The sequence below is a fragment of the Strigops habroptila genome, chromosome 1 (genome assembly GCF_004027225.2).
Source record: "Strigops habroptila isolate Jane chromosome 1, bStrHab1.2.pri, whole genome shotgun sequence".
Lineage (NCBI taxonomy): Eukaryota > Metazoa > Chordata > Aves > Psittaciformes > Psittacidae > Strigops > Strigops habroptila.
Genome location: NC_044277.2, coordinates 25435650 through 25461452, shown reverse-complemented (window position 1 = coordinate 25461452; position 25803 = coordinate 25435650). Strand labels below are relative to the sequence as shown.

The 25803-nt window shown below is 39.6% G+C and overlaps 1 protein-coding gene across 3 annotated transcripts in view; it reads left to right on the top strand.

Annotated features, from left to right (window-relative positions):
• NECAB1 (N-terminal EF-hand calcium binding protein 1) overlaps positions 1 to 25803 on the top strand; it is a 51129-nt gene that overhangs the window by 2197 nt on the left and 23129 nt on the right. For 2 of the 3 annotated variants that reach the window (XR_003994161.1, XM_030504577.1), the window contains exons 2-5: positions 2160 to 2184; positions 8080 to 8188; positions 20230 to 20255; positions 22585 to 22682. Coding sequence is in view for 2 of the 3 variants with exons in the window: in XM_030504577.1 (XP_030360437.1) it covers positions 2160 to 2184; positions 8080 to 8188; positions 20230 to 20255; positions 22585 to 22682 (258 nt within the window). In the remaining variant the exon portion in view is untranslated. The remainder of the gene's footprint in view (positions 1 to 2159; positions 2185 to 8079; positions 8189 to 20229; positions 20256 to 22584; positions 22683 to 25803) is intronic. The other variant, XM_030504590.1, reaches the window with a different exon arrangement.

The following is a 25803-nucleotide window of genomic DNA, read 5'->3' as shown; positions in this document are numbered from 1 at the left end:
TGCACAGGGAGTGGGCTGCGTCAGCTGGTGTGGCTGCATCACCTGTGTGGCTCCACATGGGCCCTTGCTACTCATGGCACAAGTCACTGGTCATCTGTTAATATAGCTCAGGCCTGTGCTGGGTATATTTATCTCCCTGCTGAAGTGCACCTTGCGCTTTCCCATCAGACACAGTGGGCAGCTCAGCGCAGGTACCTGTGAGGCAAAGAGGAGGGTTTCAGTGCTAGCATCTATGTGGGGGCACCTATTGTTCCCTTTTGTTGGGTGTAACTGGGCAGAAGAAAGCTATCAGATCTCAGAAGGAAACAAGGCTGCTTGCCAGTAAGATAGGAGAAAGACCAACAACAGTTCCCCCCAAAAATCTAGTCGAAACTGCCAGGAATGTAGGACTGTATTTTACCTGTTTAGGATTATAGACAATTTTTATTTAACTCAAATAATGCTTTTAATGTTCTTTCCTTTGCTCTGCATTTAGTGTTTAGTTCTCATTAGGATCAAAGAGTAAAAGTTTAAACCCCCTAAACAGTCCAACCCTCATACTGAAAATTGAGTTGCATCTTAATAAGTTAATTTCATACTTTATGTGCTATAAACTTGGTCCAATGCAAAGTTCAGCTTTGAACTTCAGTGAAGACCATCAGTGAAGTCCTGAATGTGGGTAACATTCTGTTAGCTCCCCAAAAATTTCCCCCTATAGAACACAGTCATGAAGATGCTCCGACAGAGCTTGGCACTTCAATCCTTGGGTTTCTCGCTTGGTTTCACCTTTAGGAGCAGAGCAGTTACAGCATGTGCTGGAGAAGCTGTTTAAATAATACTAGGAGTTTATCAAACCAGAGAATGTTTCCATTGCTGTCAGCTCTCAAAAATATACATGCCCATTTTGAAACTCTTTACTGATATTCATAGCAACAATAGAAACTATATTTGGAAGATTTTCTTTCTTCCCTTACATAAACTTGGAGCGTTGCCCAGACAACTCCCCTTTGCAGTTCAGCCTGAAGTAGTGATGGGGACTACATCCAGAAACACAGCAGCATGACAACAGATGGCAATTGCACGTATCTGAAGTGTCACGTGGTGACCTATGCCACAGTAAAACTACCACCTCTGGAGAGCAGGGAGCAAAGAAACTGGAGGAGACCCCCTCTGTCACTTCCTGTCCCTGATCCCTTCTCCTAAGTGTGGACTAATGTCATGGTACCTGCAGTGGGACTGCAGCAGGGACTGGTGGGCATGCCAGCGTCTCACCAGCAGTAAGACAGGGCAGTACACCTGCATGCAGTCCCAGGCGGGTTGGTGCATCCCCCCACCGATGGCAGGGCTGTCCTGGAAGGGTTTGCAACCTCTGCTCACAGGGTGCACCCCCCAGGATCCTCTTCTCAGACTTTGCATGAGGAGTTACAGACTCTTGCCTGCATATTTAAATGTCTTCTCCAGCAGGTGCCATTTACAGTGGGGAGAAAAGGCAGATTGCGCACCATGAGGGTAAGCTGGGGTCATGCACAGTTTTCATGGCAGAAGTATTTCAGGGAAGGATTTACAGCAAGCACCCTCATGCTCTCTTGCCTTCCCAGCTTATGAACCTCTGTGCTTTCCTTCTCTCCTTTCTTCTGCATCTGGTTTCTACTTGCTATCGGAGAAATCATCATATCAGCTCCCACACATTTGATCTCGCTGCCTCCCACACTCAGTCTGATCCCTTCATGCCATCCGGCTCCTCTCCTGACTTATCCCTTTGTTCCCTCCACCCACAAAACCCTGAGCCTTTCTCACCACCTCAGATGCTCAGCGCATCCTCCCAGCTCTCATTCTTACTCTGCTGCTTTAAATCACTTTTCTCAACCCTGAATCCAGTATCACGGTAGCCATACAGTATCAGGTTTTGTGCCTGAACATCATCCTTATAAGCCATGCACAAACTAGAAAATAAAGCCAGTTCTGATTATGGTCATGGTTTTCAGTGCACACAGCACAGGAGGAGTTAAGGAAAGCAATGCTCTGAGGGAAGGATGGAGACAGGTTAAAGGCTTTTCAATTTTATGCAGCCTTGTGAAAATATGATGTAGAGCTCAAACTATAATCACCCACTAAATTGTATTGTGTGCTGTTAACCCATTAAAAAAGAGTGATTCTGTTCTCTCTCTCTTTTTGTTTAGATATTAAGAAGAGCAGACAAGAATGGTAAGATGGTGTCTTCCCCTCTCCCCTTTGGAAAAAAACTCATCCATCATTGATTCAGCATTTTAAGTCATGCTTTAAACATCCTAATATGAAAACCAGCCAATCCTCATGCAGTGTATGTTGTTGTGCACTGATCCTCCCTACAAATTCTTTAAGGGCAGATCTTGTGCTTTCACAATTTGGCATATGTTTTTGATTTGCGCTTTGGATGCACGTGGGTGTTGTCTTAGTGACATTGTATTCACAAGGTTTGAAATACTTCTTAGTAGCTCCATCTCATGGCTTTTTAAGAACACCATAGGCTATATCCAGCAATCAGTCTTCCTGCATTTTGCAGTTACGTATTTGTTTGGCATGTCAGTAGGCAGGATATGCCCTTGAACTCAATATGTAACACAAAAGTCATGAGGTTTTGTTATGTTCTTAATCAGAAATTCTGCCCACGTGCTACTGACTGATTTTTCTTCCACTTATATTTTTCCCTGATGTAGATGCAGTCAGTTGCAGCACAGTACTGTAAGGCTTCACAGATGCTCCCATTTTGGCTGCAGCAGAGGAAGGTCCTTGTTTGTAAGGACTACAAGTGTAACCACTGGATTTTTTTGCCGTATACGTAGTCATGGTCTGGAACCTGACTTTAACTCCCTTTTCCATCTCAGAATTGCTGCACAGTTTTGGACAAGTTCCATTTTTTGTTTTGTGCCACATACCCCAGCAGAGAAATGAAGCCACTACTGTATCCCTGTGTCACACGGCGCATGAGGCCCAGTGTGTTTGAGGCTATGAAGAGCTTCTGTGGCTCTGCAGTTACCAATTTACACTTTATTTACACTTCACTCAGATAAACAGAGTTAGCTCTTGCAGGACAAGAAGGAAGCTCAAGGTTGCAGTTATTTGGTACTGTAATACCAAGTACAGGAAGAATGGGATGTGACTTGTTGCAGAAGCACCGGCCAGACTTTTGTCTTTTCTTAAAAGCATTGAACAGTGTCAAACCCACAGCTCAGACAGGTTTAACCCTGACAAGTAATACCCAATCAATCCTCAGAAAACAGGTATTGTGCTGGTTCAATGAAGTGTACTCTCTACATGACTGTGAGAGTTTTTTGGTAGTGTTTTTGTTATCTCCCCCAGTCAGCTTGATTTATTCCACAGCTTATTCATTAGACATTGCCATAAAACTAGGTGAAACTGCTCACACAGTCAGTGACAAACATGATTGTACCAGCACAATGCAAAACCACATTAACCCCCGAGACTTTGGTCACTGGCATTCATACCTATATATGCATGCTTTACAACATACTATTGGGAGGAAAGTGGCTAAGTTCAGCCACTTTAGTTCTATTAATTTAAGTCCATAAACTTGAGATGGTTTCAGCTCTTATGTGCTTAGTTGTGTTTGCTCAACCATCAATTGCCCGTGAGAGTTCACTTTGCTAATCCAGCACTGCACAGGCTTGTGTGACATTAATAGGGAGGAAATTTGTTTTAAGGCTGGGAAGTTAAGTACCTTCTCTGAAAGATTATTGGGTATAAGAAGGCTTGTCTAACATGTTTATACTGTTGTCAACACAGATTTTAAGCTTTTGTTAATGACTAGGATACATTTTAGTGTTTAGTTTTTACATTTTACCCTTCTGAGTAATGGGAAAACAAGTATTGGCTTACAGTAACAAATACTATGTTACTGTCCATGACATGGCCCTGTTAAGTTCTCTCTTACACTTTTAATAGGACTGTCTCAGAGCTGCTGTACTTTTTCTCTCTGTGACATTAAAAAACTCCTCAAAAAATTATCAACAAAAACCTTACTATACACTTGCTTGACAGCAATCATCTAAAAAAGTTAATTAAGCTGATAAATAAGAGTATTATAGGAGATAGGAATTTAGGGACTGTGGAACTTCAGGTTAGCCTTCCACAACAAAGACAGATGGTGATTCTGCAAAGACAATATAAAATAAGAGATCAAAAGAGCCAAGAAATCCTGCTGAATTGCTGTTACTCAAAAATACCACAATGATTTATGACAACAACGGGGTTTAATTGAGAAACTCCTTTATCAGTCACTGCCCTGTTTGAAAGAAGCTGTACAAATGTTGTTTCTTTTGTGGTGGTGGATTCTTTCTTTGCCGGCCCAGGTACATACATCATTCTGTTACCCTCCTATTTCTGGTAATACCACTGTGCACAGCTTCCCAAAGAGGGTCAGCTTCATGCACTCTATCTATAGTTCTTATTTCTTGGGTGATCAGCTCTGCTCTGTGTAGAGAAGATCCACACTCCTCACATAATTGAAAAGGTCATGTGATTTTCTTAGGGGGAGGACAAGACATAGGGAAGGAATATCACATTTCTAAGAAATACATGGTACATAATATTGGCAAAAGCAGCAGAGAACCCCAAGGGAAAAAAAGTAATTTCATAACGGTGAGATGTTGCACATTGGCCTTTTTGGAAAGGAGGAGTTTCAGATTTGCATGTCAAAATGAAATTTTGGTCAGGTTTGCTTTACAAAACTCTGTGCATTCAAAGGAAAGTATATGGATTTCACACAGAGCTGATGTGGGAAAAGTCCAGCTGAAAGGAAAGTTCTTCATTTGTTTCGTAACTTTTGCTGTTTAAAACAAAATCAGACTCATTAAATTCCTCTCAAAAAGTAAAACCTTGTCCCTAGCCTGCAAGGGAGGGAGTAAAGAAATGTGAGAAACTGGAGCTGCCAAATACAGTCTTTCCTAATCAAGAAAATTTTTTTATATGATGTCCCTCATTTCATAGGCAACAGTGGTTGCTGTTTGCTTCCTGGGCATCTGGATCTACTGCAGGCACCACTTTGGATCCTGTTTCACAGCTGAGGCTCTGCTTTGGGTGGGATTCCCCATGCCACCTCCCTCGGTCCTTCAGGTGCTGCAGGGCTGGACTCTGTACTCCAGATTCCAAAAATTATTTCTATAAAGATGGAATGCCTACTTTTAAACCTAAACCTTCTCCCTCTTAACCTAGTTCACTTGGGACCACCCGGTTACATGTACTAAGCTTTTCCAGCATAACAGCGGCAATAATGGCTCAAAATCATTATTTCTGGTTGTATCAACACTCAATACAGACCAGAGTCAAAGAAAGTTTAGTGCATTTGCCTAGAATCTTTAAAGCTTCAGTCTATGTCTGTGCCTTTTTTTATGCAACCCTTTATACTTGGCACCTAGTGCCTATTATGAGCATACTCTTTGGCACACTGAACTTTATTATTTTGGCAGCTCTTCCTTGGTCTGATTCCAGCCTATGTTTCATATGTCAATAAATCAGGTGTTATTCAACGTTTTGCATCTGATTCCATCCATTCATGTCTGTTGTCCTGTGTGTCCCCCCACTTCCTCCATCTCTCTTTGTATAAGGCAATCGTAAGCTATCCAAAATGTGTCCTGGAGACTACTAGTGTTTCTGGAGCAGACTAGCTGGGGGATATCACTTGATCCTATTTTATGCATAAAAATGTCTATTCAATGGCTGAATTTTACAAAAGAAATGTAAGAATGCAATTGTAACCTGAAGGAAGGCTTTCCTAAAACACTGTGTAAATATATTTCTAAACTTGCAAGCACTACATGGAGAGATTCATTTGGTTGTTTATGATTTTGTCTGCCAGTCAGGAGCATTTGGCTCCAAGAAGAAGGGTCAACTGTGCCTGTTTTTGAAGAAACCCTGCTTTTGACAGATGTCAGAAAAGACACACAGAAGCAAGCGAGGGTTGCAGAACAACTTCTTCGAGATAATGTTGCCAAGGCAAACACTACTGAAGGTTGATTTGTCTGAGGGATGCATGGCTTCAGAGAAGTCTGTCTTTCATGAATCGTCCGTCCCCTGTCCTTTTGCCAGAGGCATGGATCGAAGCATTTATAACAGAAATTTCTGCTCAGTTGCTCTGAAGCACTTAAACCAGACGGTATTTATCTGGGTGCTCCAAGGGCAGCAAGGTGTGCCCCAGGGAAGCGGTGCTGAGGATACATAATGCAGCCTTTAAAATAAAACCCATTCTTGACACCTGAAACAGAAAACTAGCTAGGAAACGTGTCTTCAATTACACAGCACAAGGAGCACTTGTTAGGGGTTGGGTCTGCGCTTCATCTGAGCACTGAGGAAGTGCAGGGGTGGTCTAGGCCACTGGCAGCTGAGTCCCAGGTTGCACTAGCAAAACAGTTACATTCATAGAAAATCAAAGAAATGCCCTGGAGAATCAGAGCTTTTTTCTGGTAAACGTAACTGCATGAAGTCTGTGTATAACCAAATAGGATCAAGCCTCCTTGGGTTTTGCCAGCCACAGGCTCAGTGATGTGTCAGTCAATGGCAATAACATTCAAAATGTTATTGAGAATAAATAGCAATGAAGCAAAAGTCAGTGTCTGCTATTGGATGGTAAAATGTAAAGAAAATAGCGAAAGTGTCCAGTCTGGCTGTTGGCAGATCACTGGTTTTTGGGATTTATGTAAAGCAAATGATCCTGAAGAAGGGAGATGAACAGACAGATGTTTTAGGTTTTGTATAATACCCAGACTGTTCTATGAATAAAGTCCTACTATGTTTATCTCAGGAAAGTTGCCAAAAATCACTAGTTTCTTGAGCGTGTGTATAACTTGCATGCAAATCACTCATTCCCAGCAAAAGCTAAAGCTGCAGAGGCAGTTTGATTAAACAATCAATTGTACCTGTATGAATCAAAGGAAGCAGAGCTGTGAAAAGAAGCTTGTTTCAACAAGCTCAATATTTGATATTCCTTCTCTGTAGCCAGTGCCAAACAGCAAATGTATTTAAATTCTCAATTAGGTAGGCAAGGCAGTATCGTGCCATCCTTGGTTTTAGCTCTTGTACATCTTGACATTTTATTTTGATCATAATGATGATTATCTCCAGCTACAATCTGTCTTTTCATATTGAACATTTCAAAATGTTTTGGTGAAGCTGACAGTTAATTTGTACAATTTTCATACCTCTTGAAGACTACGTATTTGAAGCCATATATTAAAGTCAAAGAAATGATGAAATAATAGCAGGTAAAACAGCGAGGAAACTTCTGAGCAATACTCTTCAATTCTGCATCCTGTAGTACAGCATGTAGGTACAGGATTCAGATACTGCCATTATAATAGATTCTTCACCACTATAAAATTAGGCCACAATATGTTGTAGATTAGTCTGGTGCTCAGGACATCTTAGTCTTATCCTCTACAGTTGTTTAGTGCCCTATGAGGGATTCAGTATATTACTGAAGGAAGAGAAAGAGACACGTGAACTTAAAATTAGTGCTACCTAAAACAGAGTTAGAAAGTGTTAGGCTTTTAGAGTATTCTTTATGCTTCCTGCAAAGGCTCAGTCAGTTTAAATAAATTATTACTTATCTACCCTTTAACCATTCACATTTCTTCTAAATAAAAGCAAAAGGTGGATCTTCTTTTTTTTTTTGGCTTTTGTTTGCTGATTATCAGTCTTGCTTTTAAAACTCACTACATTAGTCAATGATCTTCCATGCAGACATGAGGACATGGGCAGGGATCAAGTAAGGGAAGCATATGGCAGGATGAGGAGAGGCCACAATGAATGGGATCTGGGCAAAGACAGGACTATATTGATGCGTTCATCAATAAAGACTTACCAAACCCAAACTATATTTGTCTGAAAGATGAGAAGGAAGAAGAATAACAGAGATCCTTGTCAAACTGAGGACTCTGATACAACATCTGATGCGCTTGGCATCATGTTCTTTATGTGTCTTGATCAGTTTTCTACGTTTAGTATGAAGAGCTTGAGGTTTTGAATAGTTTCCTCTTGTACTGCATGAAATAAACAAGCAAAACCATAAATGAAACAAAGGCACTTTCCATTTCTTCATTGTTTCAGATGATGGGAAACTCTCCTTCGATGAATTCAAAGCTTACTTTGCTGATGGAATTCTGAGTGGGGAAGAACTACATGAACTTTTTCACACCATTGATACACACAACAATGAGTAAGTGCCCCTTCTTAAAATTACAGTGCTACTCTGTACCTGAGAATGGAAAAAAAACATCAGGATGATTTTCGAAAACAAGCCTGAGAAGAAAGCTGCACCAGGGAAGCTAGGCTTGTCATATGGCTCTAAACTATACAAGTGATGTGTTTCTAACCTTGTAGAAATATCTGCATGTTCCAGTAAATGTGATTTGGGTCCTGAGAACACAGGGTAGAATGCAACAAAGACAGAGAAAGAGGTTTCCCAGATAAACAGACAACACAGGAGAAGCAGCAATATAAATGAGTTGTCTCTCATGATAAGAAGGTTGTCATTATTTACCTTATTTCCCTTATTTTCCTAATTTATCAAAAGTGCTTACGTGCTATAAATTTGAAGTAGAAGATTGCTAAATAAATAGGTACCATGTACAGGAGAAATAGGTGTAACATTTTAATTTCTTCAGGTTTCTTAAAATCAGTGGCAAAGACTGAGAAACAAATATGATCTTCAGTAAATACAAAGCATGCAGTCTGCCTAATCCTAGCAAAATGAATCATGTGCTTATTAGAACACCATGGGAATTTGCTTAGCAGATTAGGGCCTTCATGCAAATTTGTAATCCAGAGTCAAAGACTCATTTCAGAGCCAAAGACTCTTTCATACAGCTTTGGACGTCCTCATGTGTACCACATATCTGCACGAAAGTGGTTTTATTTTACCATGATTCCATTTGTCTGCATTTGTCAGGGAGCAACCCTGATAAGGGAAAATACCCTCAATGACTATGTAAGATTTCTAAGAAAATGTTTCTAAGAAAAAGATTTCTAAGAAAATAGATGTTCTACATCTATTTTTCCTTTCTTTTGATTTGTAAAGCTTTTTTTTATTTGTAAAATATTTTTATTTGTAAACCTTTTTAGCAGAGAATATCTGGATCTAAACAGTAAGTGGAAAAGTGAGAATAACATTAATGCTTATTCGCCTGTGAGATAGGCATACCTGAAGAATAGGTGTGAATTCGTTGAATGCTACAGTTATTAGCCGAGAACAGGTAATGAAACTGGCATACCAGTCATCTAAGAGAGATGTCATTTGTCAGGAAAAGCCTGGCAAAAAGCAGGGCACAAAAGTCACAGAGAATAAGTACTGTGAAGGATGTATTTCAGGGAAATGAACAGGTGGAAGGATAAAATAACCTTATGAAATTACATTTTCCAACCAGAAGAAAGGGTGCTTCGTATTGGCTGGTTAATATTTGTTATAAAATAGAACTTAGATACAGATAATAAGAAAACTTATGATCAGCTTTTTGAGTTTGGGGTTGGTTTTTTTTCATGAAGTCTTTAACTGATAAAAGGGTTAGTGCCTGACTTTGCAGCTGAAAAGTGTTCTGCACTGCTTGATCTTGCTCTTTAACAGAGGTAAACACTCTTTGAAGGCTTTCCCTTAGTACTTTTGAAAGCTTTTGAGAACCCTGTCATCAGGCAAGCAGCAAGATGGAGCATGTCAAATATCAGATGGATATATCAAAGAGAGACATCTTGGACAGTACAGTGTAAATTCCTTGTTAATACAGCTTTCCAGCAAAAATCGCATGAAGCAGATATAATAAGGAGGCAAAAACTTTACTCACTGGCATTTGCTGGAAAGGGCAGATTATGTAAGATGTCTCAAATTAACCATCCGGCTAAGAAAAGTAGCAAAATGTTCACTGAACCTTGGGAAGTTTTGTATTGTAAGCATCAGGAGAATCATGTACATATCAAACAATCCCCAAACCACCTATTTTGTGATGGTTTTACTTGAAAATTACCCAAGGGAATGAAATGAAAATCATGGTTTGTGCCTATAAATCTCAAGTAGTTTATGGGTGGGTTTTGGTAGGGGAGGGTGAGAAATTCTACTCATTTGTGATTCTAGTAGGAGAAGGTTTGCACAGGCTATTTTGTCTCTCTTACCCAGTTTAAATACAGACTTTGTCAAATTCTGGGCAAATAATTTATCTTCTCTCTACTTCACTATTTACAAAATGCAGACTGTAATTCCCTATCCCAGAAATATTTTGTAAGCATTGAGATTATACAGTGATCTATGCTACATGTACATGCCTAGGACAGATGGCTAGGGAAGCATGTCATGATCCACTAGATCATTTCTTGGAGTATCTCAAGATTTCATACTCAGCTTGTCACAAGAGCACACTTTGGGTTGTTTCCATCTGCACTAAGTCTTATAGATCTGCCAGCGTTCAACACCTCACTGTCTGCTGTGTGCATGAGTCTTTGTTCTTCAAAGCCTGAAGATAAAAAAGGACAGGTTGCCTTGAGGTGATATTGATGGGCCACAAGCTCAGTTAATCTGAGTTCTCTTATCAGCTCTGCTGCAGCAATCCTTCCAAAAAAAAAATTTTTCAAAGCATAAGAAAACTTGCACTGGCTTAACACTTTTTAAACCCCCTGTTACATGGGTCCTAATGTCAATCTTGTTGAAGAGAGACTTAGAAGATTATTAATTTTCAAAAAGACTGAACCGAGCTAAGATAACATTCCTGTTACAAAGCAGATAGGCTATAGAAGACTACTGAAATGAGCAATTACCATTTTCAGTGTGACAGCAGGGAAAATAATAGAGGGTTTAACTTCCCAGTAATTGAGGTTGTGTCTGCCTAACTGACTATGATCTCTACACCTTACTGTTTGGTGCAGTGACCATAATGACCAGGAAAAAAGATGAGTAGGAATTAGTCACCACCACATGAAGTTTCCAGGTTGAATAGGAGTTCATTATGCCAGGATGAATTTAAATTTACAATTTGTCAAGACCCTAAAGTACAGGTTATTCATTCAGGACAGATCATTGCTTTTACTGAAAATTTGCATTAGCTAAGGATCTTTCCTCAGTACAGCATTTGGACATATATTTTGCAATTTATGAATGTACTTATGTGTAGGCTATTTTGTGGCTATTTTTTTTTTTTATAAAATCTACGTTACCTTTTTGTAAAATATAAATATTAAATTAGTACCAGTAAAGACACGCCGTGCAACCTGATTGCTTGATTTTTTTAATGTTCATTCCTTTTTCCTTGTAATACCTCCAGAAACAAATGTAGAAGTTAATATATACTGGGAATGATATAGATTAATAATGATGCTATTGCTATGCAGACAAATTAAGTGAAGTACTGTGTCCATGCAAAAAGGAAGGGTTTTTTTCCCCCATGTTTTAGTACTGCTGCAGTGTTTTGCATTCCTTGAAAGTGTTTTAATATAAAAATTACATTTGTAAGAACTGGCAATCAGAAAAGTAAATTGTAAACTTTGGGGTGAGGTCTTCCATCCACTGAGCCATACGCCAATATAGTAATTAATTTATAGGCCAACTCCCATGGACAGACTATCTCATACCTGTTCACAAGGCCTTAATATAAGTTGTTGGTTTTTTTTTAAAAGCCTCCAATGACCACAAAGAAACAAGAGGACACTGGACCAATGGGCCATTGTGGTGACCCAGTGAATGCCAGTCTCCTGTTTTTTAATGAAGGCAGGGAGATAATACTGAGATTAATTAATACATAAAATTTTAACATTCTTCACTAAAACAAGCAACTTATGATTATTCAGAGATACTGTGCTTCAAAAGCTATGTAAAGAGACAGTAGAATGCTTTCATTAGGCAATACAACTAGCATTCCTGACATGTAAGTAGTACAACATAACTGCTTTAGGGGAGTAGCTTTAAACTATTCTTCTTTCAATGCAGTATTGTCATTACTTCAAATTGAAGCTGAAAGCCAATTAGGCATTTGACTTCCACTGAAAGTCACTTCTATTTGTGCTTTCCAGGATCTCATGAAATCTTTGGGCAATCCTTATTCAATCACATACCATTAAATAGTATAAAGAACCTGTTCTGGAGGTCCCCACCCAGATGCCCTCACTCTGCCAGCGTAAGAAAAGGCTTTGTGTTGCAGCAGCAGTGATTAGGTATGAGCTGTTACAGCCAGGTCTCCAGGTTCTCGTTTCCTAGCATGCACTTAGCACTTGGATCTACTGCAAAGCAGTGTCTTGTATTTAAAGACCCTTAAAAAGTATAAGCAGAAATCAAGAGCAGTATTAAAGACTTGAGCTTCAACCTAGAGTTGTACAATGGTCCTTCTCCCGTTATGCATAATGGTTTAAGGGTTTTACAGCCTAGAAATAAGTACAATAAAAGCATCTGGACAAGATCTTAAGCTCTGTTGAAGGTATCAGAAGGCCAGGGTAGATCCCCACAGTGTATTGAGTAGGAGTCAAGCCCCCACAGTATGACTTAGACCAACATGAGGGTATGGCTGTGAGCAGGGAAGGAGCAAGAGGAAGAGCTTATCTTTGCCTCCTGATTTGACATACATTTGACATGAGGAGGCAAATGCAGGTGCTGTAAAGGCACTAGAAGTCTTTCCTGGGGCTGAGAGGGAGGGTGACAAAACACAGCTCATGGAGGACATGGTCTGCAGGTCATGTGTGAAGTAATTTTGAGGCTGAAGACCTACATGCTCTCCTGTCGTGGAGCATCCTGGTTATTAACTGCTCTGTCAAGTGAACACAAAACACTCATTTTGGTTGCATAGGAATTAGTACTATAATGGCACGAGTATAAATCAATACACACAGCTCAAACCAAAGGCTATCAGAGACGGATGCTCAAAGCCACCTGAAGGTAGAAGTGAGCTGGTGATGTTAACTACAAGAAACATTTTATGTTTTCAGAAATTGCAGACTTCTACAAAGGCAATATCTGAGAAGTGTAAGGTAGAGGAGAGAAGAGTAGAGTTGTCTTGCAACCTTAAGCATTGTGTTTCTAAACATATTCTCCTAAGCACTATTTTTAGGAGCAGATTGGAGCACAAGAATATTTTACAGATTAAATAGGAAGAAGAATCATGGAATGTGACTGGCTTTGCTGACTTTCCATTTGAAAAATATTGAAGACTTTTTTGGTGTTATTTCCATTGCTATTTCATTTGCCGGTTCTTTTGAATCACTAAATCCTAATGTATACGCAAAATCCAAATCTGAAGATCTTCCCATGTTGGCATCTCATCAGGAGCAAAAATCATATTTTTATTGTAAACTTGATATTTTAAGTATTTTAATAATGTGTGCATCATTCCTACCACCTACTTTGTATCTTAAGCATTTCTATGAGCTTTCATCCAGTTTCTCAATCCAGTGTGCCAGTGTGTGTGTATGTTCAGTGCAGCTGCCTGAGGGTTGTAATGTTACTGAAAGAGCTATTGAAAGTCCCAATTATCCCAACCCCGAAAACCCTAACTTGTGGGGTTAGCATGCTCTAAACAATTAATAGGTTGCATTACCTGGACATGCCTTTACTGAATGTTAAACAGCCTGCATGCAAGACAGAATCGCATCACAGTTCAGCTTCAGAGGATGAAGTTCTATAGAAATACAGCTGTTTTGTTTTGTTTACATTTGTTAATGCCTGAAATAGAAAGTATCAGCAGCACAGGTCTTTTTATACATGGAGAGGAGTATTCAGGAAAAGTTTGAAATTTGTGTCTTGTGGGGTGAATACTTTTATAGCTCATTTCCTTGGTAAATCTGCCCCAGCTTAATTTTAATGTCAACTCTGATGAGCCCAAGTTTCAGCAGAGCAAGAATCCTTGACATGGTTAATGGTTTAGTGAATAGGTTTTAGCAGTCATTGCAAATGTAAACCTCTCTTTTACTCTTATCCTTCTCCGTTCTTTCCCCAATTCAACTTTCATGGAAATTGTTTTTGCGTAATGGCATCCTTAGGGAAAAGTTGTCAGAAGATAATGAGAAGATTTGGCAAAGTTACAAACTAGAAGATATGCAGACGATCTCAAGGGGATTCAGTATGCAGCACTGCTAGAGAGATACTGTGATAAAAGCATCACTGATTACTGACTCAGATGAGTCAGTGGGGAATCAGACTTGATTTTCTCACTTTTCTTATTGGTAAAACAAAGTTCTCAGCCAGGACCTTAGTTAGAAGGTAGGAAGGATGCTAGAACTATTCAGGCAGACCTGGGGCACAGGCAACTTCCCAAAGGTAAGTTCCCATTAAACCTTTGTGTGTGGCACAAATTAAACTATGCACAAGCCAGAGATGAATTTGATGAAGACATGAGAGCCTCAGCCACCTGCAGTGCTGAGCCTGTGCTGGGAATTTGGGAGAGAGTCTGTCATGCTGCATGTGCTGCACATGTAGGGGTGGGACCTGGCGCTATGGAGACACATCTACACTTGCATGCATATGTGTCAGCAGGGTATCTAAGGCTTCCTCATAGTCAATGAAGTCACTGGCACCTAAGAAGTAATTCTGCTTACATAGGTTTCAGCACTGGTGCCCAGGCATAAACATTTGAGATGTTCCCATCTGAGACATCAGCCCAAGGTGGACAGGATGGCACAGGCAAAACAGTTGGGACATGGGTGGTTGGAGAAATGCTAGAGCATCTGACACAGCACTAGATACCTATGTTATATCCAACTACTCAGGCTCCTTATAGCTGCTCTACTGAAACTCCCCCAACTTCATTGGATACACTGGGGCTCCTTTGCCTGGGAGGAGAGGTTGGACACCCAGCGCACTTATGGCCATCTACATTTAGGACTCAGCCCCAAAGTGAATCCACCTTCCTTCCACCTGCCCAGATCTTCATTAGCAGAGCCCTAGTTCCTCTTTTGGGCCAAAAGAAGAATGCTGAGATCATCTGCCCTAATAGCTAACTCCAAAAGGATGCCAATTTGATGTCTGAGAGCAAAAGGTTGGTCAGCATTATCCTTGCAATTGTGGGAACCCATCCGAGATTAGCCTGCATTAATACTGAGAACTGAAACTAAAATGGAATGCATGTTGTATGGGACCACAGCGCTTCCCTCAATACTCTGGTTGTAAAGATAATAATGACAAATCTTCAGTATCTATCTTAACAGTAGTCTAAGGATAATAATTATCTGTGCCTGGGATGTTTTTCTTTTGTTTCAGTTTAGTCTCATGCTATTGCTGATTTATCATGGTTCAATACAAGTACACATTAAAAAATAATAAACTTTTAAGTACAATGAAGGAAAAAAAAGATTAAAAACAGCATGAGATACAGACAGGCTTTTTAATTAGGTGAACTGCAGGTGAATAAAAAGTGTTTTTCTAAAAAGGAATCATTGAATGCAAAAAATTGCAGGAGGAAAACAATACAGTGGGTTTTGATCATTTTTTTAAAACCAGATCTTTTAGACTGAATAAGAATTTCAGGCACATGGTGCAGCACTGACATCAGACAGGCATGTTTGCTACTGTTTAAGAGACATAATTGCAATTGCAGCTATTGGTTTTGACTCTCACTTTTCAAAACAATAGCTACACAAATCAGTTGGAAATCAAGAACAGAGAAAAAGGCAAGAGGCTGGTCAGACTGTGAGCTGATTATACAGTTTGGTATTTCATGCCTGAACAAGTTCACTGAGAATGATTTACATAAGTCCTGATGCTAACAGATCTTCTGGTCAGACAGACAAGTTGCAAATAGAGTTGCCTGGAAATTTTCCATATGAATGGTTATTTTTAATGGGAAATTCAGCTTTCTGCAGAAAAAATGAGAATCACTCACACTGGGAAAATCGAACTGTAATGAGCAGTTTCAGTTGCATTGACATGAATGTAGCTGACTTAGAATCAGTTCAGTTCTTCAGAAGATAACACTGGTTTCCTAGCAGTGAGCTCATTGCTTAAAGGTAGGTGTAGTTTGAGGGCCTAGTCCCTTCCGTGATCTGGGTTTCCCAGAGAACCACAGCAGGTTTTGTATCTCTATCAACATTTGCATTTCCAAGGAGTTTAATAAACAAAATAAACATTTTATTTTGTGTATCAATAAATAATTTTGTGTAACAATAAATAAACACAGTTTAAAAAAAAAAAATATTGGGGACAGAACTAGAATTTGAAACATCAGCTTCTGAGGGGTGAAAACTCTGAAATTTGCTCCTTGTGGCAAAAAATCCCACCATCGTGTTGCCTCACATCTCCTCAAAAATCATAGCTCTGCAGCCCTTGTACAGTTCTCTACAGATTTTAGCATTCACCACAACTTTTAATAGTATCATTAAGACTTTTAGCAACACAGAGACTGTTACAGCTGGGATGATTAAGGTGGCTAGCCAGCTATGTAGTCATTGCATCCCTGTGAATCATTGGCTATGAAAGGACTAGTTTTGGGTTTCTTTTTCAGATGAGTTATTAGTCAGGAAAAAAAAAACCACCTTTATTCTGTTCTGTAGTCCTGCCACACACAAAGCATGTCAGAGCCCAGAAAGCCAAGCTGGCTGCTGCCTTTAGAAGGCCAGAGGCTGCACAGTCCAGCTAGCCCTGGGGTTGAAGAGCAACAATGTCTTTGGACCAGCAGCAAGTCTGACTTCCCAGGGACCAGTCCCAGGAGCTCTGTCCCACTTTTGCCTCTTCTTCCTCCTCTCCCTTTTCTAGTGTTGGAGCACGTATCTCATTTTGCTGACTTGAAGTGGGATGGTATGCAGGCTTTCTTGTTGCAAAAAGCTTTCATCTCTTTGGCTGAGATTGTCCATGCATAACTATTCAGTTGCACAGTCTAAGTAACATTTAATTCCTTTCACTCACAAATTATATGCTTCTACTTAACAATAGGAGGTACCAGCCTCGAACTGTCCTCCCTAAAACCAAATTTAGCAAAGAGATATGCAAATGGGACCCAAAAAGGGTTGGTTTAAGCCTCTGAAATAAGTCTTTCTCATATCTGAGAATGAAGAGAGATCTGAAGAAGAAAGGGTTATCCTCCTCCAGCTATGATAATCATGGCAATGAATTTCCTAAATTAAGTTAGTTCAGAAAGTCTTTGATATATTGGATTCTTCAATAACTTCTTTAGACACTAGAGTCTGTAATTTATATATAATACCTGTATTAAAGAGATGCCAGTGCCTCTTCTTGTGGTCCAGGGAAAATATGCAGATCTTCTGGTACCTCTGCCTAGAGGTCCTTTTTCTTCCAGAGAATGGTATGTGTCAGGTCAGTTGGTGGGACTGTGGATCAGTGGATTCACACCAGTGGATGGGTGGAATAGATCACAGTTGCTTTGCACTGCTTCATTTTGGGGTACTTCCAGAGGTCTCACAAACAGGCACTTCTGCCACGGTTCATTGAAGTCAATTTGCTTAAAGTTTCTGTCACTGAGCAACAGGTATGTTCAACTTTGCAGTGATCAGGACTGCTCAGTGGAATATTTGCAACAGTCCTCTAAAAATAGCTCATGTTAGGTAGAAAACATTTTTTGACACAAAGTTGGACATGTAAAACAACTGCATTTAGTATTCAGAACGCAAACTGAGAGCACAAGCTTGAAAAATAATCATGTTGACGTGACATGAATGCATTTGGCTGCACCCTCTGCTTTGGGTGCTTATCATGAGTGGACTGCTGGCATCTGTATATGAGTCATCCAGTAAATACTGCAAATAATATGTTCAGTGTTACCAGATTATAGGTCTAAGCAGAAGCATCCTTGGCATACGTACCCACTGAAATGATTAGCAGGTGCCCACTATAAACCTGATTACTGAGATGCAGAAACAGCCCTCTGGTGTGCACCTGACACGTGTTCTACTACATATATTTCAAACTTCTTTAATTGTTTCTGTAGCATACTTGAGGGAGCTCAAAATTGTTTGTATACAGAAAAAGAACATCTAGGTTCATTCACGACTGTGTTTGAAGCAGCATGTTATTATTTCTGAGCAAATTAAATAACCAGTGACACAAAATTATAGTTTCCCTGTCTAGGTGAGCATCCCTTTCAAACAGAATGTCAAGAACAATGGAGCCTCAGACGGTATTTGTAATAGAGAAGGAAATACTAGACTGAAATCCATGCTCTTTATGTCATTTCTATATTCTGTCATGGGCTTCTTGAAAGCTGCTGCACAAATCACATTGGACAATAATTTTCTCATTATTCAGGTGCCCATTTCTAACTGAAAATGAATTCAGCACCTAAATACTTTTCCATTTTCACTTGTAGTCCATTTGCAGCTGTGTTGCTTGTGTCAATAGGAATAACAGCAATGTTGTGATGACCACAATGCTGAAAACCTCTGGAGCCACTCCCTTACTCTGTCACTACCACACTGCTGACGATACTGCAGAAAAACAAGGACCAGAATGGATTTCAAAATGAATTTGAAAAGAGAGCATGAATTCAACTTGCTAGCAGTGTGAAAGGCTGTTTTAAACACAGTTATCAAGCTGTCCATTAAGAGAGAAGGCACTAGGGCAGATGATGTGAAGGGGCAGAAAATGCAGGGACAATGAGCAAAGAGCAGGCATCATAATAGCAAACTCCTGTCATTTAACGTTATTCTGTCACTGCATTTTGACTCAGGCAATTTTCCAGCTTTCAGGGTTTCAGTTTGCATTCAAGGAGTGAATGTCTGGACTGTTCCAAAAACGACTGCTGAACTGTAGAAGTGGTTGAAGAAACACGTTTGATAATGGATTCAGCAGTGATCTGTGGTGAACAGCCTTGAAGAGTCACAGATGCTTTTCCCCATCACGTAGTTTGTTGACCCAAGAGTTAAGTTTTTCAGCTTCAGCACCAGTTCTTACAGACTATGAATTATACCTGCCACCAGGGTCACTGGAAAAATCAGGTGCAAAACTCATTTGCAGCCATTCAGCTTGGCCTGTTCAAATGCAGATAAGGTCACTTTCAATTAATAAAAGTTGTAGGAAATCCTCATTTACATAATCAGTTAAAAGCATTCAGAAGTTTTTATAGGCCTGAGTATGCAAGTTTGTAACAACCCAGGATCATGCAATTTCCATCTGTTTCTCTCCCTCATGAAATAAAAGCCAGATGTATGGGAGTTAACATTGGTGAAAGCAACTTTAAGATAATACTGTGTCATCATTTTATTAAAAGGTCAATAAAAAAATCCTAAGTGCAATAAGCCATTCAATATTCACCCCTCAGCAAGATTTAAAAAGGACATTCATGCTTTTAAATTTATTTAATAGTCAGTTTCTTCTCCTCCTTGGAAGAGAGTCAATATGCTAACTTTGAGAACTGAGCTGTAGGTCAAATGGTTTTTCTTTTGACTATTAAGGCCTCAAAGAGAAAATATTGCTTAAGAGTTAGAGTTGATCAAGATGAAATCTGTTTCAAGTGAACCGTTTTGAATCGTATAGGATACTTGCACGCACTTGGGTATGTTAATGTTGGCGTGGGAATATGGCAATACAGCTATGCTTTTCACATCACTAATTTTGCCATAGTACTGATGAAATGGTTTTCTATGGCCAGAAATTCTTAGAAACTATGTATGCTGATGGGCTATGTCTGGTTTTATCCCTCTACTGTGCTGTCTCTCCCATGGAACCCTACTACAGAGTGAGGATTGTAAACAGCAGAAAGTTCCTGAGATTTCCCTCATTTAGCATGGAGGACTGAACCATGCTGTCCAGCATGACAATCACAGAATAGGAGTACAGGCAGAAAGACTGGGGGAAAACCCCCAAATATCTGGTGTTTAGATGGATTTCTGCTAGCACTGGGACCAAATGTGTAAAGCCTGAGGAACAGTGACTCTGCACCATGATGCACAAAGGCTGGGGAGGAACCTCAAAGAGGGTTGTTGGTGAGTAGGAAGGTGCCAGTGGAAACATGCACCCTGGTCTAGTGGACGGTGTCCCTGCCCATGGCAGAGGGTTGGAACTAGATGATCTTAAGGTCCTTTGCAACCCAAACCAGTTTATGGTCAGGAAGGGAGACTGCACCTGCAGCCAGCTTCAGAAAGGCTGCAGCACAGCTATTGCCTTCAGCTTAGGACAAGTCTCAAGGCAGAAGAGGAAGGCCAGCAAGGGCTGGGCACTCACATCTCCTGCTACAGCCCAAGCACAGAGGCTAATCCTTGAGTCAGGCTAATCTTCGAGTCCTACTGTTTACTAATCCAACAAAAATAAATTACTAAGCTTACTAACCTTCGATACTCTTATCTTTCCAGCAACCTTGACACAGAAGAGCTCTGTGGTAAGTTCCTTTTTGGGCAAGAACATAATCTGTGCCTGTGGCAGCCCTGCGCAAGTGAACATATCATGTGATATGGTTTTTCTTTTCCTGGTTAATCTTTGTAGCTCAAACAGAAAATAGTTTCAATTGAAAGAACTCCTGGGAAAATGAAGATGACTTATAACCTTTTTACACTCTCTCATCCATTACTCGCAGGAGTTACTTTGAAAATATTTTTCCTCGTCAATACTTCACATTCTCTAAGCTTCAAGATCTGTTCTGATAGATAACTTTTATCTTATTTCCCTTTCATGTGAGATATTTTTTCTAGTTGGTTTATCACTTTCAGAGGTACAAGTGCTTTGGCAATCTTGAAAGAGACTGTCATATTAGTAAAAAGAGGAAAATTCATTACTTCCCTCTAACGTGAGCCAGTGATAACAGCAGCTTGTCAAGTTCTATCTTCTCTCCTCACAGCCCTCCCCCACCCCCCATTCTACAAGGCCTAGAATTCAGCCCAGTTACCTGCTCCTATACCACATTCTGGGCTGTGAGTGATTTCCTCAAAACCCTGTTTGCTCTCCAGCTGATCTTACAGCACCTGATTTAGGAGTGCTGTTTACAGCAGAAAACAATTTACAGAAAATTTCTGCAAGTTCCTCACACAAAACGTCAAAACCCCTCAGTTTTACATGTTAAAACCAGCCTATTTCTGAGGGAAAGACAACAGCCTGATAAATTATCCAGTGGCAAACAATGTTGAAGACATACAAAAATTGAAAATACCATCAAGTTCAATACCAGTTCATTTACTCACCCACAGGGTGACTCTACCCATGGCCAAGAACACACTAAGAGACAGCTCAGCCTGCGGCTTGTAAATATATGGCAAGTGACTCAGGTGAAGTGAATTTGGCTGTGATGACTTCTGGTTGAACATCTGGTTAAAATTATGTAAAACTGGCCAAGGAAGGCAGGTGGCTTTGTTCCACAAGGGATTTGTTGTTGTTGATGTGTCACTGAAGGTTTATAGGTTTGCTCAGTACCTAAACCCCCCAGGCTGGCTAGAGGGATGAGGGGATGTCAGCCTGGTGGTGGTTCTGTTTATTGTCTGTTTTCATTAAATATGGGCTGCTTCAGCTGCCCTTTAAATCTTTCATAGGTTGCCACTAGGGTGTTTCTCATCTGTGTACCTGGTACTAAGTTAACTGAACACACTTTTAAGCTAGTGATTATACAGCTCTTTCGGAGTTATCCAAGTTCTCAGAAATGAAGCTTCATTTCCAGGATACTAATTCACAATACATCTTCATTCTAAATCATTTCATTCAATCTCTTAGCAATACCAGCTTATGTTTCAGTGTCCTGAAATGTTATGCTTTCATGACTCCCTCAAGAAACTCATGCTGACCTCTTAAAAGCCTCAAAGTATTGCTATTTGTTATTTCAAAAAGCTCCTATCTAATCTTGTTCTTCCTGTCTGCCATTTAGATGTTGTTTTTCATGCTTTTCCAGGTGATTTGATGTCTAAATGCCTTGTCTAACACAGTCTCTAGCTTTAACATTATTTTCTTTCTTTTTCATACTTTTTCCCTTCTGTGCCTCTTCTATTGTGTTTCAACACATTGACCAAATGGGAAGTTGGATCATGATTTCCCAGGTTTGCCTCCTCTTCTCACTGTAATGCCTCTGAGTTATGCACCCTGATTTTACATCAGCTCTTTCTGTTAAAATGCCCTTTGCTTTGAGCAGCTATGCAAGGATATCACACAACTTAGGATATTTCCATGATTTTTGTTAAATGCATTTTGCATACATCATATTTGTTGAAAATATCATTACAGTACCTGGAACTAGAAGTTTAACTGGCCAACTTATGGTCTCTTCATTTCTCACTTCACCCCGACTCACAGCAGACCCCACTTGATCTTACCTCTTCTAAGGGCTTTACCAGAATTATTCATTTTTGTATGGAAATAATCAAATTTAGTACATACACACAAAAACTTCATTTCCTGCTAGTAACTGTAAAGTAGACCATTAGACTGAAAATCCAGTTTAGAAAGAAAATGCAGATATTTTGTGGGTCTGTTTCAGCTCTCAAACTCACATTTTAAATTTTTGTCAATTTGGCAACTCATTTATTGAAGAAAAATGGTTTTTTTAACTCTGATTATGGTATTTTAAGTACTCTGGGAATGATTTTGAAGGAAAAAAAAAAACTAAATCATCCTTTTCATTGTAACTCTTGTTCATTTTATATGTTTAGGTAGTTAATAACACCATAACTGAATTCAAAAATTGGTATTAATGTCATTAATAGCTGGCATGGGTTTTCTTCTTCTTTTAGAATATTTTTCCCAGCACTTAGGAGAGTATGAAAATGTTCTATCAGTCTTGGAAGACTTAAACATAACCATACTGAAGGCAATGGACAAAACAAAGAAAGTGAGTAAAAATTGTGAAATTTTCTTTACATTGTATATTTTGTTTACTTGAACGTGTATGCAGTATTTTTTTTTATGTAGGTAAAGATATTAATTCATATTTAAGTTCTTCCAAATATACATGTTTGTAGCAAAAGTCCAGTAGGAAAGGCTAGTCTAAATGGTCGAGTTTCAAAGCTGTAAAGCTGTGTCTGCAAAGTATTACAGTTTGGATATAACTAAAATTATCTTTGCGAATGATCTGAAGGATGTTCTTCGAATTGTTGTACCAAGAGAGGATTCCATGTCCAATGGCAGATGTGGGTAAATATTATTAGCATATCAACATCCGGAAATAGTTGGAATTTGAAAAAAATCATGTGGTGTGTTGACCCTGGCTGGGCACCAGGTGCTCACCAGAGCTGCTCTATCCCTCCCACTACTGTGATAGAGCTGAGGGCGCAGCAAAAGCAAGTTAGCATATTGGGATGTCGTGGATAAAAGATGCTTATCACCAGTGACACACAAGGTGTGATGTAGCTCCTAGCTCAGATTAACTCCGCAGCTTTAACAAGCAGGTCCTCAGAAATGGGTGGTCTAGTTATGAATGGACATCAGCAGGTATCCAGAGCAAGGCCTGGGTTTCCTCTCCCAGTGCAAAATAAAGCTTTGTCGCTGCTCTGCCATTGTAGCCACCTAGTCCTTTGAGTAGTCACTGAGTAATGGGAGCATTTGTTACTATCTTCTAAGCCATAATCTAGTTGGAAAATTTGTATATAGAAAAAAAACCCTGAATTGAAGACTACACTTTGAGAGCTACAAAGACATGGTGTATCTACAGTGGCTGAGTCTGTTTCCAGTGGCCATGACCAAATTTCCAAGGACCAAATTCTTCTGTTAAAAAACAAAAGTAAAAACTTCTGAGACTGAACCTGAGCTCCACTCTGCAGTGTGGGGCTCATTACTGGCGCAGTCCTCAGGGTTGCTGTGAGCTTTCCATCCCCTCTGACTTCTTGTGGATTGGAGAAAGCTCAGCACCTCTATCAGTCTCTGCTAAACGTTCCCAGAGTGCATGCCACTTCAGGTAGGCAACTCATTCAGTCTTAAATATTTGGGAGGAAAAAGGAGCAACTTCGAAAATTGATTGCTTCATTTATCCAATTTAGAGTCAGATAAACAATCACCACTTAGTCCTTCCTATAGAAAGTCTGTGCTTTCCTACTAATTCAAGTAACCTGTTCTCAGTAGATACTTTGCATGGGAGGCAGCTCTGGAATTGGAGCCCTAGCAAAATTTTTCAGCTTCAGTTTCCAAGGAAACGCTAGAGAAGGAAGATGTGTCAGTCTTGAATGAAAAGCTGAAGTGGGTTGGCATGTCTGAAAAATTTCAAACCTAATCTTTAAACTCTCCTTATTTCAGATATAGACAGAGATACAGATTAAATCCCCATAAAATGTAGCTCCCCCACTACCAAAACCTTACCACACAAACCCAATATAATCTTCCACCAAGAGCAACTGGAGTTTGGCTTGGCTATAGATTTCTGGATTTAAATCAAGATCAACCAAATTTTCCTCATCACTCCAAATTATTTCCACACAGAGATGCTTTTAATCCAACAGATTAGCAAATAACTGATTCCTGCAAGGTAATTGCAGGGTAATTTCTGTGTACTTTATTGCCCACTGTGGCTTGAAAGGGTTGTCAGCACAGCTTTATTGAACTGAGCTTTTCTCAATTCTTCCAGTCCTGTGCTATCTGAAAGTAGACATACCAAGTCATCTACGGAAGAAAACGTTCCAGTGTGTTAGCAGGTTCAAGAAACTTTGAAACCAGACTTCCTTTCACCGTTCTAGGGCAAGATCCCTCTTAACCAAACGAAATAGCACCTGGGAAGACAGGAAGCCCTTAGGGGCGTAGGAGTGGATCATGCTCCGTTGCTTGATGGGAAAGTCCTAATCTAAAAATGTAGAGAAATAGATATAGCAAGGAACGTACTTCAGCACAAAAAAACCCTGAGTTGCATTGCAAGCAACACACTTTGAATACAAAAAACATCTTACGAGAGGATGCTCGGGAAGCTACAGGCCTTCCATTTTGTTACTGCTCTCCTCATGTTTCATCTTTACACAAGGACGGGAAACACATATCTGAGGATTCTAAAAGGGATTTGTGGCATTTGATATTTGATAATTTTTCTTGTCTATCAGGAGTCTGCATGAGTTGCTTATGCAGGAGTGGTGAGGACAGATTAATCAGTAGTGTCAGTTATTTTCTTGTACCTGCCTGGTTGATATTTTCCTAATGAAAGTACAAGCTGGTATAGTTCTGTTTATCTCATTTCTTCTTCATCTTATATACAGGAAGCATTACAAATTAAAGACTCAGCAAAACTTCACAAATGCATTGGAAGGCTTGTTTCATTAAGCCTTTTTTTCCTCACATGTTTTATAACAAAACACAAAAGCATATGTAATTAAAATATTTAATCTTACGGGATTTTATTACCCAAATAAACATAACATTTTCAGCAAGCTGCATGTTTATTACAATCTGTAGCTTGTAGTCACATATAAATACAATGAAGAGAAACTTTGCAACCCACAGCACAGAAAATAAAATCTGTCACTGAGTAATGATGCAATTAGATAAAAATATACCAGTTTTTTTAAGGTGCTTGATATCTTGGTTCTGTTGACTTGTGAATGCTGAAAACCAGAAACTTAGAGACTAAAGAACATGTCTTCCTTTAGGTATCAAGCCATAAAATTATTGCTATATGTCAGTTACTCAGTAAGAACAAGTTTTTCTCTATCATTTTTATTTCTGGTATTGCTATAGTTTATTGGAAATGCAACCTGCTGGTGCTGGCAGGCTATTCTGTTCTCGGTAAACTAGACAAAGCTCATTTAATCGCTGTAAATGTAATTTTCATATAAAGTGAAGTTGATAATACAGAAATATTCAGGGGTTTAATCAAGCATCTAGTGGTATTTTAGAAAATCTGTATTCAAGGATGTCCAACATGTCTGCACAGGCCTGACAAATAGCACACAGGACCTCTAGGAGACTCAGGAGCAGAATGAGACCCCCTTCTGGGGCAGCAGCTGGAAATCAGGTGGGTCTCTGTAGGGTACCAGACT